The sequence below is a fragment of the Homalodisca vitripennis genome, chromosome 2 (genome assembly GCF_021130785.1).
Source record: "Homalodisca vitripennis isolate AUS2020 chromosome 2, UT_GWSS_2.1, whole genome shotgun sequence".
Lineage (NCBI taxonomy): Eukaryota > Metazoa > Arthropoda > Insecta > Hemiptera > Cicadellidae > Homalodisca > Homalodisca vitripennis.
Window position 1 is genome coordinate 118,712,118 of NC_060208.1, and position 13,823 is coordinate 118,725,940.

Consider the following 13,823-nt stretch of genomic DNA (forward strand, 5'->3'; position numbering starts at 1 on the left):
CCTGGATAGTGACATCCCTAGTTATTTTTGTGGGGTTTTTCCAACTCAGTGAAACTTTTTAACGGTTCATCCATTGCTTCTTCATCTTATAGTTTATAGAGGTCATGAAAATGAAACTTGGCTATTGAAAGAGTAGCACTGCAAAACAAACCTAACCATTACGAACAACTCCAGATACAGTCAACCCCAGGTGATTTTTGCACAAATCAATGTTATTTGACATCAGGTTATCAAATGCTAGCAATTACCTAGTCTCTTGTCCGATTTTAGGTAACTATATGTTTAAAGATAGGGCTCCTGAAGTCGGAGTAAAACTGTTTTTTTGTAAGGACCTCTGAAGTTTCTTGAATTTCTCTCTAATACTTCATGCTGTTTCATTGAATAACTCCAACGATTTCAGTAAAACTTGAACCATTTAGGCCAGTGTTGAGAAATCCTGTCCAAAAGGAGACTAAAATCGAAGTCCTTACTTTTCAGTTAACACACTGTAAAGTATCAATAATGAAATTTTACTGTAGTTGAGTAAAACCCCAATGACAGTAAACAAAGAAAAGCTTCTGCACGTAACATGATATTTGTAAAGTGTAACTAACATTGACAGATGAATAACAATAAACATTTACTATTACCTGTTTAAATGTGTATAAATTGTTATACTTACTATTGTTGACTTTTACAGGTTATTAAAACACATTTACTATCTACTAATAAAGCCAGGTCCTTATATGGATAATGGCGTGTTTAAAGGAGTTTCAAAGACCAGTGGGGCGTAGCCCGGAGAGATTTTCGAAATAGTTTTCGAAATTTTAACTAGGGACCCTAAGAATGTCTATCAACAGTTTTGGTATAATCACTTCAGTAGTGGATATGTAATTGAATTTAAAACACACACACATAACATTGACAGATGAATAACAATAAATATTTACTATTACCTGTTTAAATGTGTATAAATTGTTATACTTACTATTGTTGACTTTGACAGGTGATTAAAACACATTTACTATCTACTGATAAAGCCAGGTCCTTATATGGATAATGGCATGTTAAAGGAGTTTCCAAGACCAGTGGGGCGTAGCCCGGAGGGATTTTCGAAATAGTTTTTGAAATTTTAGCTAGGGACCCTAAGAATGTCTATCAACAGTTTTGGTATAATCACTTCAGTAGTGGATATGTAATTGAATTTAAAACACACACACATAACATTGACAGATGAATAACAATAAATATTTACTATTACCTGTTTAAATGTGTATAAATTGTTATACTTACTATTGTTGACTTTGACAGGTGATTAAAACACATTTACTATCTACTGATAAAGCCAGGTCCTTATATGGATAATGGCATGTTAAAGGAGTTTCCAAGACCAGTGGGGCGTAGCCCGGAGGGATTTTCGAAATAGTTTTTGAAATTTTAGCTAGGGACCCTAAGAATGTCTATCAACAGTTTTGGTATAATCACTTCAGTAGTGGATATGTAATTGAATTTAAAACACACACACAGAGACACCATTATATTTTTATATAATAGTATAGATAAGATTTTAACATCTATACTTGTGAGCGGATCTATACCCTTAACATCTATATCCTGAATATATAGGAAATATTCAACCAGGGGCATCCATAACAATATCAAATAAATGGCATATCAGTAAAATATTTTAATAATATTGTAAAGGATTTTTAAAAAGTGAGTCATACCCACGGTTATATAGAAAAAAATAGTTATCACCAGCATGACTACTCACCACTCCACGAGAGACATGCCAGCCGGTGCGGTCCAGACAGACAGCCTTATGCAGGAGACATGCATAACTAATATCTAATATTTGTCCACTGTGTCTGCGACAGCTGTGGATTTCGTAATGCAGTCGGTTATGCTTAGTATTTGATTTGCTGATAACTTGTAGGCTTACTTCAATCTATTGGTATTGGTAGCAGTATGTATATAGTATGTACTAGGTATAGTAAACTCGAAAATTTACATCTACATTAGGTTTTCGCGAGCCAGTTGATCAGTTCACAGCACTGCTGACGTCACTGAGTGGAGCTTTATACGGTTTTTGTTATATATACCATGATCACACTTACCGTTCGGTTTCCAAGGTTACGAACCCTGCAGCTGAGGTATGCGGACTTGCCGACCAGGGCTGTAACGTTCCGAGGAGTAAGGGGGTCAAAGTAAGGGTCCTGGCGCCCTGGGGCCGCAGTAGAGCCCATGTCTACTGAGTTGCGCCCGTTGTTCATATAATGACAACCTATGACAAAACAAAAAGATATCATGAGACCATGAGAGACATCTGGTTGTGTGATCATCATAATAATGTTCTATACACCAAGTAACCAACTGAAAAATAACAATTAAAATTAAATTTAAAAGGATTTCAATTAGTTTTAATGCACTTTATATTGAACCCATATTTAACTCTTTACGTAGTATATGTCTATTAGATACATCATCCTGAAAGCTACTAATATCAGTGTTATCACACACACTTTATATACTGCCAATAAAAGATTAAATAGATTGCATGATTATTTTGCCCACATAGATTATAAATTCTGTGTACAAGGACGAGTCTGACGGTGCACTCATATATCAAACATTTATAAAAATTTATTTATCTCAGTGGACTAGAAGTAAACTACAGTAAGTACAGTCTTAAGCTTATGAAGTTAATAAAACAATAATATAACAAACCCAGAACTCCCCCATGTCAAAATTGTTCCAGATCATTATTTTGAGGCATATAAAACAATAACATGGCAAACCCAGCAATTTCCCATGTCAGTATTGTATCAGATCAATATTTTGAGACAGAAAAACAGTAATATGGCAATCCCAGCTATTTTCCATGTCAATAAAGTATCAGATCTTTAATTTGAGGCAGATAAAACAATAGTATGAGAACTATAGATTGCAGTCATAATGAAAAAAAACTTAAGAAAAGAAAACAAAGAAATTTTCAAATGAAAACAAACTAAAACAAAACTACTGATACGGCGATTGCTAAAGCGTCTCTGCAGCTTCCCTGCCAATACGAAGCAGCCAGGTACCCACTTTTCGTTTGTACACGACTCGGCGTAGCCGTACCACTCCATATTTCTTTACTTCTCATGTCCAACGTTTGTACACTATTTGGAGCAAATATAATGAGTTATTTAATTACTTACTTAAGTTACTTTAAAGCTAAGTTTTAATCTTGCTGTATTTTAACCGTACCGGTAGTTATTTATATGCCTAGTTTGATACTTGTGTGAAATTTCACTCAATATTATTTTGTAATTTGTTATGTAAAGAATTAAAGTTTGTATGAATAATAATCTAAAAAAATAAAAACTACGAATATCTTATATGTTTTAGCAATGATCTTCTTATGTTCCCTGGGGACAGCAGGTGTTTCAAGGGCAGTGGGCGAACTGCAACACTGACTAAACTTAATTATAGTATACGGTCCTGGGCTGACCTACACTCAATACCTTACTGAGGTGTTATAAGCGTAGAAGTTTTTTAACATGTTATACGTGAAGAATCTACCTAATTTTGTTATCAAGAATGAATCCCATATTGTTATGCCGTTCACACGCACAATATAAGAGTAGCCTAAGTGTAAACTGTTGACCGCAAATACACCATAAAAATACATTTTAAATTACTTTTACCCGGATCAACTACGTTTCTAATAAAGAATTGAAAGAGATCTTATAGTAAGCTTCTTTCCACGCGTAGGCTTATGAGACCTAAGCCGTATTATCAGCAAATAAGAACAGCTCACCTCAAAATTTTAGATACGATATATTGTTAATATACACTAAATAAGAAACAAGAAAGGGCCCAGAGTACTCCATATTTCATACTTGTGACATCACTGACATACTTGTGACATCGTCAATCGAACCCGCTTCGATAATGACTTTTAACCTATACAAGTGTTTTTATTTTATTTTAATTGATTTGAGAGTAACAATTATTTTTTATGTGTTCACACTAGCCACGGCTTTAGATAAGTAAAGAAAAAAAACAACATATTTTTTATGCACAGTTGGTTTCACATGTATTCTGTTATATCAAACAAATCGTTATAGATGTTTTTATTAGTTTTAAAACCATACTGGAAATTGATGTGTGACTAACAATTAAATAATCCATTAGTTCAATTATTATACTATTTGCTAATACTTGAGATAGTATTATTAAAAGAGATAGGTCTGAAGTTTATATGTTTTTGGTTTTAGATTTGTAAATCAGCGCCACCTTTTCTATTTTAAGCACTTCTGGAAATTTTCCAATGTTGAAAACTGAAATTTACAATGTACGAGTACACAAGAAGCTCAGCTAAAATGGTGACATTATTTTGTATTCAACTCGAGGTAATGTTGTCATGGCTGAAAGTCCTTTGATATTAGTACCTATTTAAAATAAAAACACCCTAAAATAGACTATTTGCTGAGTAACAGGCCTTAGCTCAAAGCTACAGTTCCACATCAAAGCTAAAGTCGTCATCGGTGATCCCCACTGATCAAGATGAATGTATGTTGTTAACCAATTGTTATATTACTGAAACAAAATAATTATTGAAGGAATTACATATTTAATTAATTTTGACCGAAGTGGTGGCGTCAGTCATTTGTTTGGGTTAAACCATTAATGAGGAAATAATTCTTACCTTACGGTCTACCTGTCACCTCGTTAAACACTGATAAACAATGTTTTGAGTCTTTATCACATCACTTCGTCAATCTTATTTTTATAATAATTATATTTATCTTCCTTAACGGCTAAATTAACATAATTCCTTAGGCAAATATATTAATCCCTCAATGTCACATTAAACGGTTGTGTGTTTAGTTTCTTTAATATTTCATCTTAGAATTTTAATATAGAAGTTGTAAAAGCCTTTGTAGTGACAGCTGGTCAGCTGATTTAAAAATATAATTTTTTTTTAGTATTGTAAAAGATATAGACCACCTCTTTTGTTTTGATCATTATATAAAGTTAGTTATCATCTTCTCTCTGTAAATACAATACTATTATTTTGACTAATTACATATCTTTAATTTCTTAATTAGGGAATTATTTAGTAACATATCATTCCCTATATTGGTGACCCCCGAAAAAGAGGACAAATTATTCAAGACCCGCTTTTTATTCACATTCAATGGAAGATTTGCAAAGGCCAAAACGACATTTTGCGGACTCAAGTTGAAGATCTGCAACGTCATCTTCAAGGTCAGCAAGAAAACAATGCTGAAGAGATTCACCAATCCTGCTAACCAGGACAATGAACATGCGGGGAAACTGATATACAAACTGCAGACTCTCCCCAACGTGTCGTCAATCGGGTAAGTGTCAAACTTCCACCCTTTTGGCCCGAAGATGTGGAAACTATGGTTTGCACAAGTCGAAGCTCAGTTTACCATCGCCCATGTTACACAGGAGAATACAAGATTTGCATACGCTGTAAGTCAGCTAGAAGGTCGCTACGCTCATGAGGTAAGGGATATAATTAAAGCTCCTCCTGTAGCCAACCCTTACACGCGTCTCAAAAACCGAAATTATCCAAAGGCTCTCTCTCAGTACCAATCAACGACTAAAACAAATTCTGACGGAGGAAGAAATGGGATCTCGTAAACCATCTCAATTCCTTCGTCATCTACTATCACTTTCCGGTAACACTCCAGTACATGAGGATCTTATTCGTCAAACTATGGATCACTCGCCTACCATGCCAAAGTCCAAGCAATACTGCAGGCACAACCTCAAGAACATTCACTAGAGCAACTAGCTCATGTTGCTGACAAAGATATTTTGAGGTAAGCCCATCAATCCCTTTGAGTACAGTTCAAAGCACCGCAACTCCGAATGTAAGTGTATTTATTTTCCCATCTACAGTGTGTTCTCTCAACCGTAAAACTGTAAATATTGACTCAGAACTCACCTTGGTCATAAAGGAATTGACGGATAGGATTTCTCAGATCGAGACAGCACTCTCAGCTCATCATCCTGGATCTCGCTCAGACTTACACGGCCAGGATGGTTCTAAATCATTATCTAGCTCCTTCGATATATGTTGGTATCATTTTAAATATGGTAAAAAAAGCTAATAAATGTATCAAAGCCATGTAAATTTTCTTTAAACTCCAACAGCAGTCAATAATGGCGTCTACTGGCTGCTCAAATGGAGGACGACGCCTTCTCATCAGTGACCGGGTTACTGGTACTAAATTTCTCATAGACACTGGTTCTGATCTCTGCTGCTACCCACGTTACCTACTACAAAAACAGACCACAACGCGTGGACTACGACTTGGTTTGCAGCGAACTCATCACAAATTCACACCTACGGTTTTAGAAAATTTTGGTCTAAATCTAGGTTTGCGACGCATCTTTGCATGGAAATTCATCATCGCTGATGTCACCATGCCCATCATTGGATCTGATTTTCTTGCTGACTACGGACTTCTTCCTGACTGTCGCAATCAACGCTTGATTGACTCAACAACTAATTTAACAGTAAGATGTCAAACTTCTGAATGCCTCTGTTCCTAGTGTGAAGACCCTCACCGAGTCCTCTCTATTCCACGCTGTGCTTGCTGAGTTTTCCTACCCTCACTCGTCCGGCTGGAACACCTCGTGAGGTGAAGCATAATACGTTACACTTCATCAAGACGACGCCTGGCCCTCCAATCTCTTGCCGACCTCGCCGTCTTGCACCTGATCGCCTTAAAATCGCCAAAGCCGAATTCGATAGTATGGTCCAAGAAGGGACTGCCCGACGCTCTGATGGACCTTGGTCGTCTCCTCTGCACTTAGTTCCCTAAGAAGACGGAAGGTTGGCGACCGTGTGGTGACTACCGTGCTCTAAACGCTAGAACCATTCCTGACAGCTATCCGGTACGTCACCATTCACATTGACTTCAATCCTCAAATTCGTGGGTGCACAACATTTTCGGTCATTGATCTAGTAAAAGCTTACACCCAAATACCAGTAAACCCTGACGACATCCCTAAGACGGCCATAACCACACCTTTCGGTTTGTTCGAATTTCCCTTCATGGGGTTTGGACTCAGAAATGCTGGACAGACATTTCAGAGATTTATCGACGAAGTGGTTTCAGGACTTGATTTTTGTTTCCCATACATTGATGACATACTTATTTTCTCACAAACAATCCGAACAACATCAAGATCACCTCCGTATCCTTTTTCAAAAGACTCACAGACTATGGAATCCTTGTCAAACGCTAACAAATGTGTCCTTGGGATTTCCAATAGTTACCTTTCTAGGCTACGAAGTATCTGCCAGTGGTACTAGACCTCTTCCCGATCGTATCACCGCTCTTCAGAACTTCGCTCGCCCGGAAACTGCCAAAGGACTACGTCGTTTTTCCTGGGCATGATTAATTTTTATAGAAGATTCATTCTTCTGCATCTCAACACCAAGCACCAACTTCACTCTGCTCTTGCAGGCCTCCAAAGGAAATCAGAAGATAACCTGGACCACCGAGTTAGAACAGGCCTTCATCAATTGCAAGGAGAATCTCTCTCAAGCAACTCTGCTCAATCACCCTGACCCAAACGCTCCACTCGGACTTTTCACTGACGCCAGCACCTCATCTGTTTGGGGCATGCCTTCAACAACTCGTCAAGAATGAATGGCAAACCACTTGCTTTCTTTTCTCAAAAGCTTACTGCAAGACAAATAGAGTGGCCCGCCTACTACCGTGAACTCTACACCAAGCACCACTTCACTCTGCTCTTGCAGGCCTCAAAGGACACATTTTCAGAAGATAACGTTGTACTATATTCACTGGACCACCGAGTTAGAACAGGCCTTCAACAGAGGCAAGGATAAACTTCCCTCCTGTTCAAGTCAACTCAACTATCACCTTGACCCAAAACGCTCCAATTCGGACTTTTCACTGACATTCAGCACCTCATCTGTTGAACCGGGACACATGCCTTAAAGCGTCAAGAATGAATTGGTTCAACCACGTTGACCTTTCTTTTCTCAAAAGCTTACTGCAAGACAAATAGAGTGGCCCGCCTACTACCGTGAACTCTATGCCGTCTACTCATCAGAACACTGGTTTTTAGACACACTTTTACAGCTCAACTTAAGTCATCCCGGCATAAAGCTTCAGCTCGCCTTTCCAACAGAGAAAGGAATTTAAACTCTCCTTGTTTCAAGTCAATCAACTATCATTTATTGCCCAATTGGCCCTACTTGTCAGCTCTGCCATATCCGTGAACATATTTGAACCGTGACACAGTCCACTTAACAGCTCAAGAGAATCACGGTCTGCTCGTTTTCAAACGTCACCTCTTCTGTAGACACTTCTAATCCTCACTCCGACCATTTGTACCTGGCCCTCTCAGACGACTGGTTTTGACTCGTTATTACAGGTTTAAGATGGCCAGAAGCTTCACCCACTTCAGCAAATCACTGCTGTTTGGAAGACGCCGAAGCTTTGCCGCACTTGGGCCCAAATTGTCAGCTCTGCCAACGTGCCCAAAGTTTCACGCCACGTTCACGTCCACTTGGAACATCAATCCACCATCTGCTCGTTTTCGTCACATTCATGTAGACATAATTCAAACGTCTCACCAGCTCTACACTGTTTGACCGTTATTGAACAGGTTTACCAGGATTCCAGAAGTTCACCCACTTCAGCCATCACTGCTGAGAAGACGCCGAAGCTTTGGTGAACTGTTGGATATCCCGTTTGGATGCCCAGAACGTATCACAACGGATCAAGGTCGTCAATTCGAATCTGGACTTTTCAAATCTCACCTCTTGGGATTGAACGTCTACGGACCCATCAGTAATCACCCACAAGCTGGTTTTCACCGTCATCAAGCATCATCTGTCAATCAAGCTGGCTCCAAGCCCTTCTCTACTTGGTATCCGAAACGTATACAGAGAAGATTTAACAACGTCCTCTGCTGAACTAGTATACGGAGAACCCTTACGTCTACCTGGATCACTCCTTGCCAGCCCTCCGGGGTTGGGGACGCAGTGAAGACATCTCTGACCTTGTTGTCAGGCTGCAACGTCAAACATCTCGCCTTCAACCTGTCTCTGGCTCAGCTCACAGCAAACCTCAGACATTTGTCTTCCAGGAATTATCAACATTACACTCATGTTTTCTTACGTGACGATACTGTGCGTCGAGCCCTGCAACCTCCCTACAGCGGACCTCACAAAGTGCTCAGCCGTGACGATAAAACTATGACCATCCAGATCGCAGATAGAAGCTCTAAAGTAAGCATTGACAGAGTGAAGCCTGCTTACATTCTACCTGACCCTTCCCCACAGCCTCAACCAAGAAGCGCCCACACACCGGCACCCAGCATCGGTACACCTGCTGCAGACCCGGACAACGCAACACCAGAGTGCGCTACCAGATTTGGTCGCAATGTGCGATTACGGCTTGCTCCCTGACTTCCAGTCTCCCTAGGGGGCTTATGTAGTGTCAGCTGGTCAGCCTGATTTAAAAATATAATTTATTTTAGTATTGTAAAAGATATAGACCACCTGTTTTTGTTTTGATCATTATTATAAAGTTAGTTATCATCTTCTCTCTGTAAATACAATACTATTATTTTTGACTAATTTACATATCTTTAATTTCTTAATTAGGGAATTATTTAGTAACATATCATTCCCTATACCTTGTTTAATAACAAAGGCTTTTAATTTGGTCTATCTAACTTTTTGTTTAACTTTTTTGTGCTTATTATTTGCATTATTATTCACTGTAAAATTAATTCCATCATAGACTATACAACTGAGTCTCAGTATCAGACCTGGGTAAGCCATAGAATATCTTATACAAATTTCGGTAAGTATCTGTCCAAAAAAGGGATCTACATTACTCGATTTCGTTAACGTTTTCCATCATAGTGAAAAATAGATGCATATCCCTCTGATCATTTTTGTTCGAAACAGGGTCTTTGCATTAGTATCAAACACTGACATCACCAGGTCAACATTTTTAAAGTATCCTCCACAAATAAAGCTTTCAGAGTAGAGTAGTTTTTTTATACTTATTTCCACTCTAGAGATCTGTTCCTTTGCCCAAAATGTATTAAGATGTAACAAACAGAGCTGCTACGCCGTATGTACATTTCTGTGCCATATAAAAAAAACTGCAAAGTAGTAAAAAACCCAGACCAGTGGTTTGATTTAGTACCCTAAAAATTCCCATGTCACGTTTCATTATGATCCCTTTATAATGTTCTGTCATAATCACCCTTAGGCTTCGCCCTCTTTGGTCTGAAATAAGTTCAGAATCATTTTACAAAATGAAAATTGTTCGTGGGCAATCTTACAGAAAATGCTATATGTAGTGTTTAGAGGTACGCTTCACTTAGTACATACAATTCCTTTTTAAAACTGTACCTTCACCCAAAAAATAAATCAAAAATAAATATCTTCTTTTATATCTGAGACACTCGTTTTAGACCAAACCTACACTTTAATTTCCACTTATATAACGTGTTGTTTTTATACTTTAACAATGAAATTTCAGAATGATATAGAAAACTTTTAGAAAGACGGAAGGGATTCTTCTTGATAAACTATTGCAAAGTTAGTAAGAATGAAATGCACAGTTTTTTATGATTGTACATTCTAGCAATATGTTTTCTTAATTCACATAATCCATTGTTTAAGTTTAACTCAGTGCCATCTACATCACGTGCCTTTCAATATGGTCATGAAAGTTAAAATTAAAATCATATTCACCTCTGCTTATAAGTTGAGATCAACAGAATTGCACTACCAAGAACAAGAGCATGGTTGATACTCTGAAACCAATTTAAATTTGTAATAAATTCCTAAATTGGTGGCAATTTGGTGAAATACACTATTGTTCAATTCTTCCACATTCTTAAGCTGGCATTCAATGATTCTACAACATATTGCATCCTAGTAATTCTGCTTATGGCATTAATTGTGATGTGGATATTGCAGCATATTTTAATATTTTATGCATGGCCAAGTCTCTATCCTCTGACTGTCCCAGAAATGAGTTATCAGTATAAAATAATGGATCTCTTAGGAGACATTATTGTAAGCCACTGGTATCATCTACGCATCAGGAGACAAATAATGAAATTATGTTCTTTTCACATAGACGAGGAAATTTCATGATTTTATATTTTTCAAGCGGCAGGACTACGAAGTTTTACTTCTCGAGAACATAGTGGAACAAATGAAATAAACAGAAAGACTTGGCGATGGACAGATATCGGTTTCTACACCGACAAGGTTCAACCTTGATATTGATGAATATTAAGTTCATTACTTGCCGATGGTTAAATTAAATACAGTACTATTTTTTTTAATAAGCATGCATTGTATATATTAACTTAATACAATTATTTTTATATTAAATATTGTAAATAGTTCACTATTTAGTATATTAAAATATAAAAACTGCTAGTATAGAGCAGATGATAAATAATTGAGTATAGAAGATATGCAGAGGTCTCACTGGTAAAATGATTCTCAGTATGATGTGACAGCCGAACCTGATTGATGGAACCGTCTGTAGTTACTGTTAATTTGTTGAGTTGCTACTACCAAGACCACGGCGCGGCTCGACGTCACCAAGACTAAGTGAGACATCAGCATGGAATGTGCGATGAGAAATTCAGCATTCCATCTGGACTGTCATCTGTCTACACCATAAAGTTCTCTATTTTACCAAATCTGTTAAGTATATATGTAGTTTATTTCGAAACAGTGATCAAACAATTCTGGGCTAATGTCGTGTTCCTATGTTGAGTCCTATGCTATTTTTAAAAAAAATCATGATTTTTTTTATGTTGTAATCGCTCTAAATACCTTCTTTTATTTATACTCTCAATTAATAAAAATGTGCTATCACGTTTCACATTCACTTACAACATACGGAAGGGAGCTACATAGAATCTGTTTTGTTCACTTTGTACACAATCGATTCAGTTCTGTAAAACACTGCAATGTTCATGCATATGCAGAACTGTCAGTTCCATTTATCATGTCATCCTAGCTAACGCAAGAGTTGGTTATTACTATAATATACACTGGTCTTGAAGACATAATGGTTCAATCAAGAATAAATTTAACATACACACAGTCCTCCACATCATTCCCAGAGAAAATAACACGTATAACGTTAAAATACTATATATATATATATATATATATATATATATATATATATATATATATATATATATATGTGTGTGTGTGTAGGGTTTTTCATTTTGTGCTGGTAGATGTTGGCAGCTTGTGACGGCCATGTTGTTTTGGTGTCAGCTGTTTTAATAGTGTATTGTTGTTCAGTAAGTTCTGCCATTTCATTACAATTTATTTCATCATGACAAGTTACTCGATTGAGCAGCACGTTCGGATGATTAAACTTTATTATCAAAATGAGTGTTCACCGGTTAAAACGTTACGTGCGTTGCGGCTATTTTATGGCAGACGCGGAGGCCCTTCAATTTCAACTCTTCAACGTTTGGTAGCTAAATTCGATAAGACCGGTTCGGTAAATAACCAGCCGACACCCAGACGTCAAAGGAACAGCAGATCTATCGAGAACCTCGCCACTGTCCATGAAAGTGTGGAAAGTGTGCAGAGAAACCCGGGCAGTCAATTCCTCGCCGTGCACAAGAACTCGGCCTTTCTAAAACTTCAACTTGGCAAATTTTGCGTCTGGATTTAGACCTGCATCTGTACAGAATCAAACTGACCCAGGAGGTTAACGTGTATGACCATAGACAACGCCATTTGTTCGCCGAGTGAGTTTTGTAGCGTTTGAAAGAGGACCCTAATTTCGGCCGAAAAAGTATCTTCAGCGACGAAGGACATTTCTGGATGAATGGCTACGTTAACAAGCATAATTGCCGTATATGACACAATGAAAACCCACATGAGGTTCACCAGATAGCGGTGCATCCACAAAACTGTTACTGTTTGGGGCGGATTTGGGCTGGCGGTGTGATTGGTCCGTATTTTTTTTTAAAAACAACGTTGATGAGGCCATCACTGTCAACGGCGAACGCTACAGAACGATGATAACGGATTTCTTTTGGCCCAAATTGAACGATATGGATGTAAACGACATGTGTTTTCAGCAGGACGGCTTTACGTGCCACACAGTGAACGAAATCATGAACTTTTTCATGAACGATTTGAGGGTATGGTCATCTCTCGCAGAGGTGACGTGAATTGGCTACCAAGATCGTGCGATTTGACGCCCCTAGACTTTTTTATGGGTTTTCTGAAGTCGCAGGTCTATGCCAATAGGCCTCAATCAACCGATGAGCTTAAGATCAACATAACCCAGGCCATCGATCAAATTCAACCGGATTTATGCGGCAGAGTAATTGAAAATTGGACCACTCGAATCCTTACTATTGTGAGAAATCACGGTGGACATTTGAACGATGTTATATTCCACACATAATTGCATACATAGGCCTTTCAAATGAAAAATAAATTTCGTTAATATATCATACATAGCTTGTTTTATTTCATCTCAACATCTACCCGCCCAAAATGAAAAACCCTATAGATATAGTTTCTCGACAATAAAAACATGTTGGGAACGATTCTCTTTAATAATGGCAATTTGTTTTGTTGAATGAACGTTACGCAGCGCTATCGTGGAATAGAGCTGTACAGGAACAGTTATAGGTATTAACGGGTAGTTACCGAAAAGGCAACAACGACACGCCTGAAATACAACCATTCACTGCTAACCTGCTGGAAAACAACACTTTAAGGCAAGACATTGAACATATCCCATTACAGTGATATT

General features: G+C 37.8%; 1 protein-coding gene across 2 annotated transcripts in view; it reads right to left on the reverse strand.

The window, feature by feature from the left end:
- LOC124354651 (lachesin-like) overlaps window positions 1-13,823 on the reverse strand; it is a 65,294-nt gene that overhangs the window by 16,005 nt on the left and 35,466 nt on the right. For both annotated transcript variants that reach the window (XM_046805275.1, XM_046805274.1), the window contains exon 3: window positions 2,097-2,263. In XM_046805275.1, the coding sequence (XP_046661231.1) occupies window positions 2,097-2,263 (167 nt within the window). The remainder of the gene's footprint in view (window positions 1-2,096; window positions 2,264-13,823) is intronic.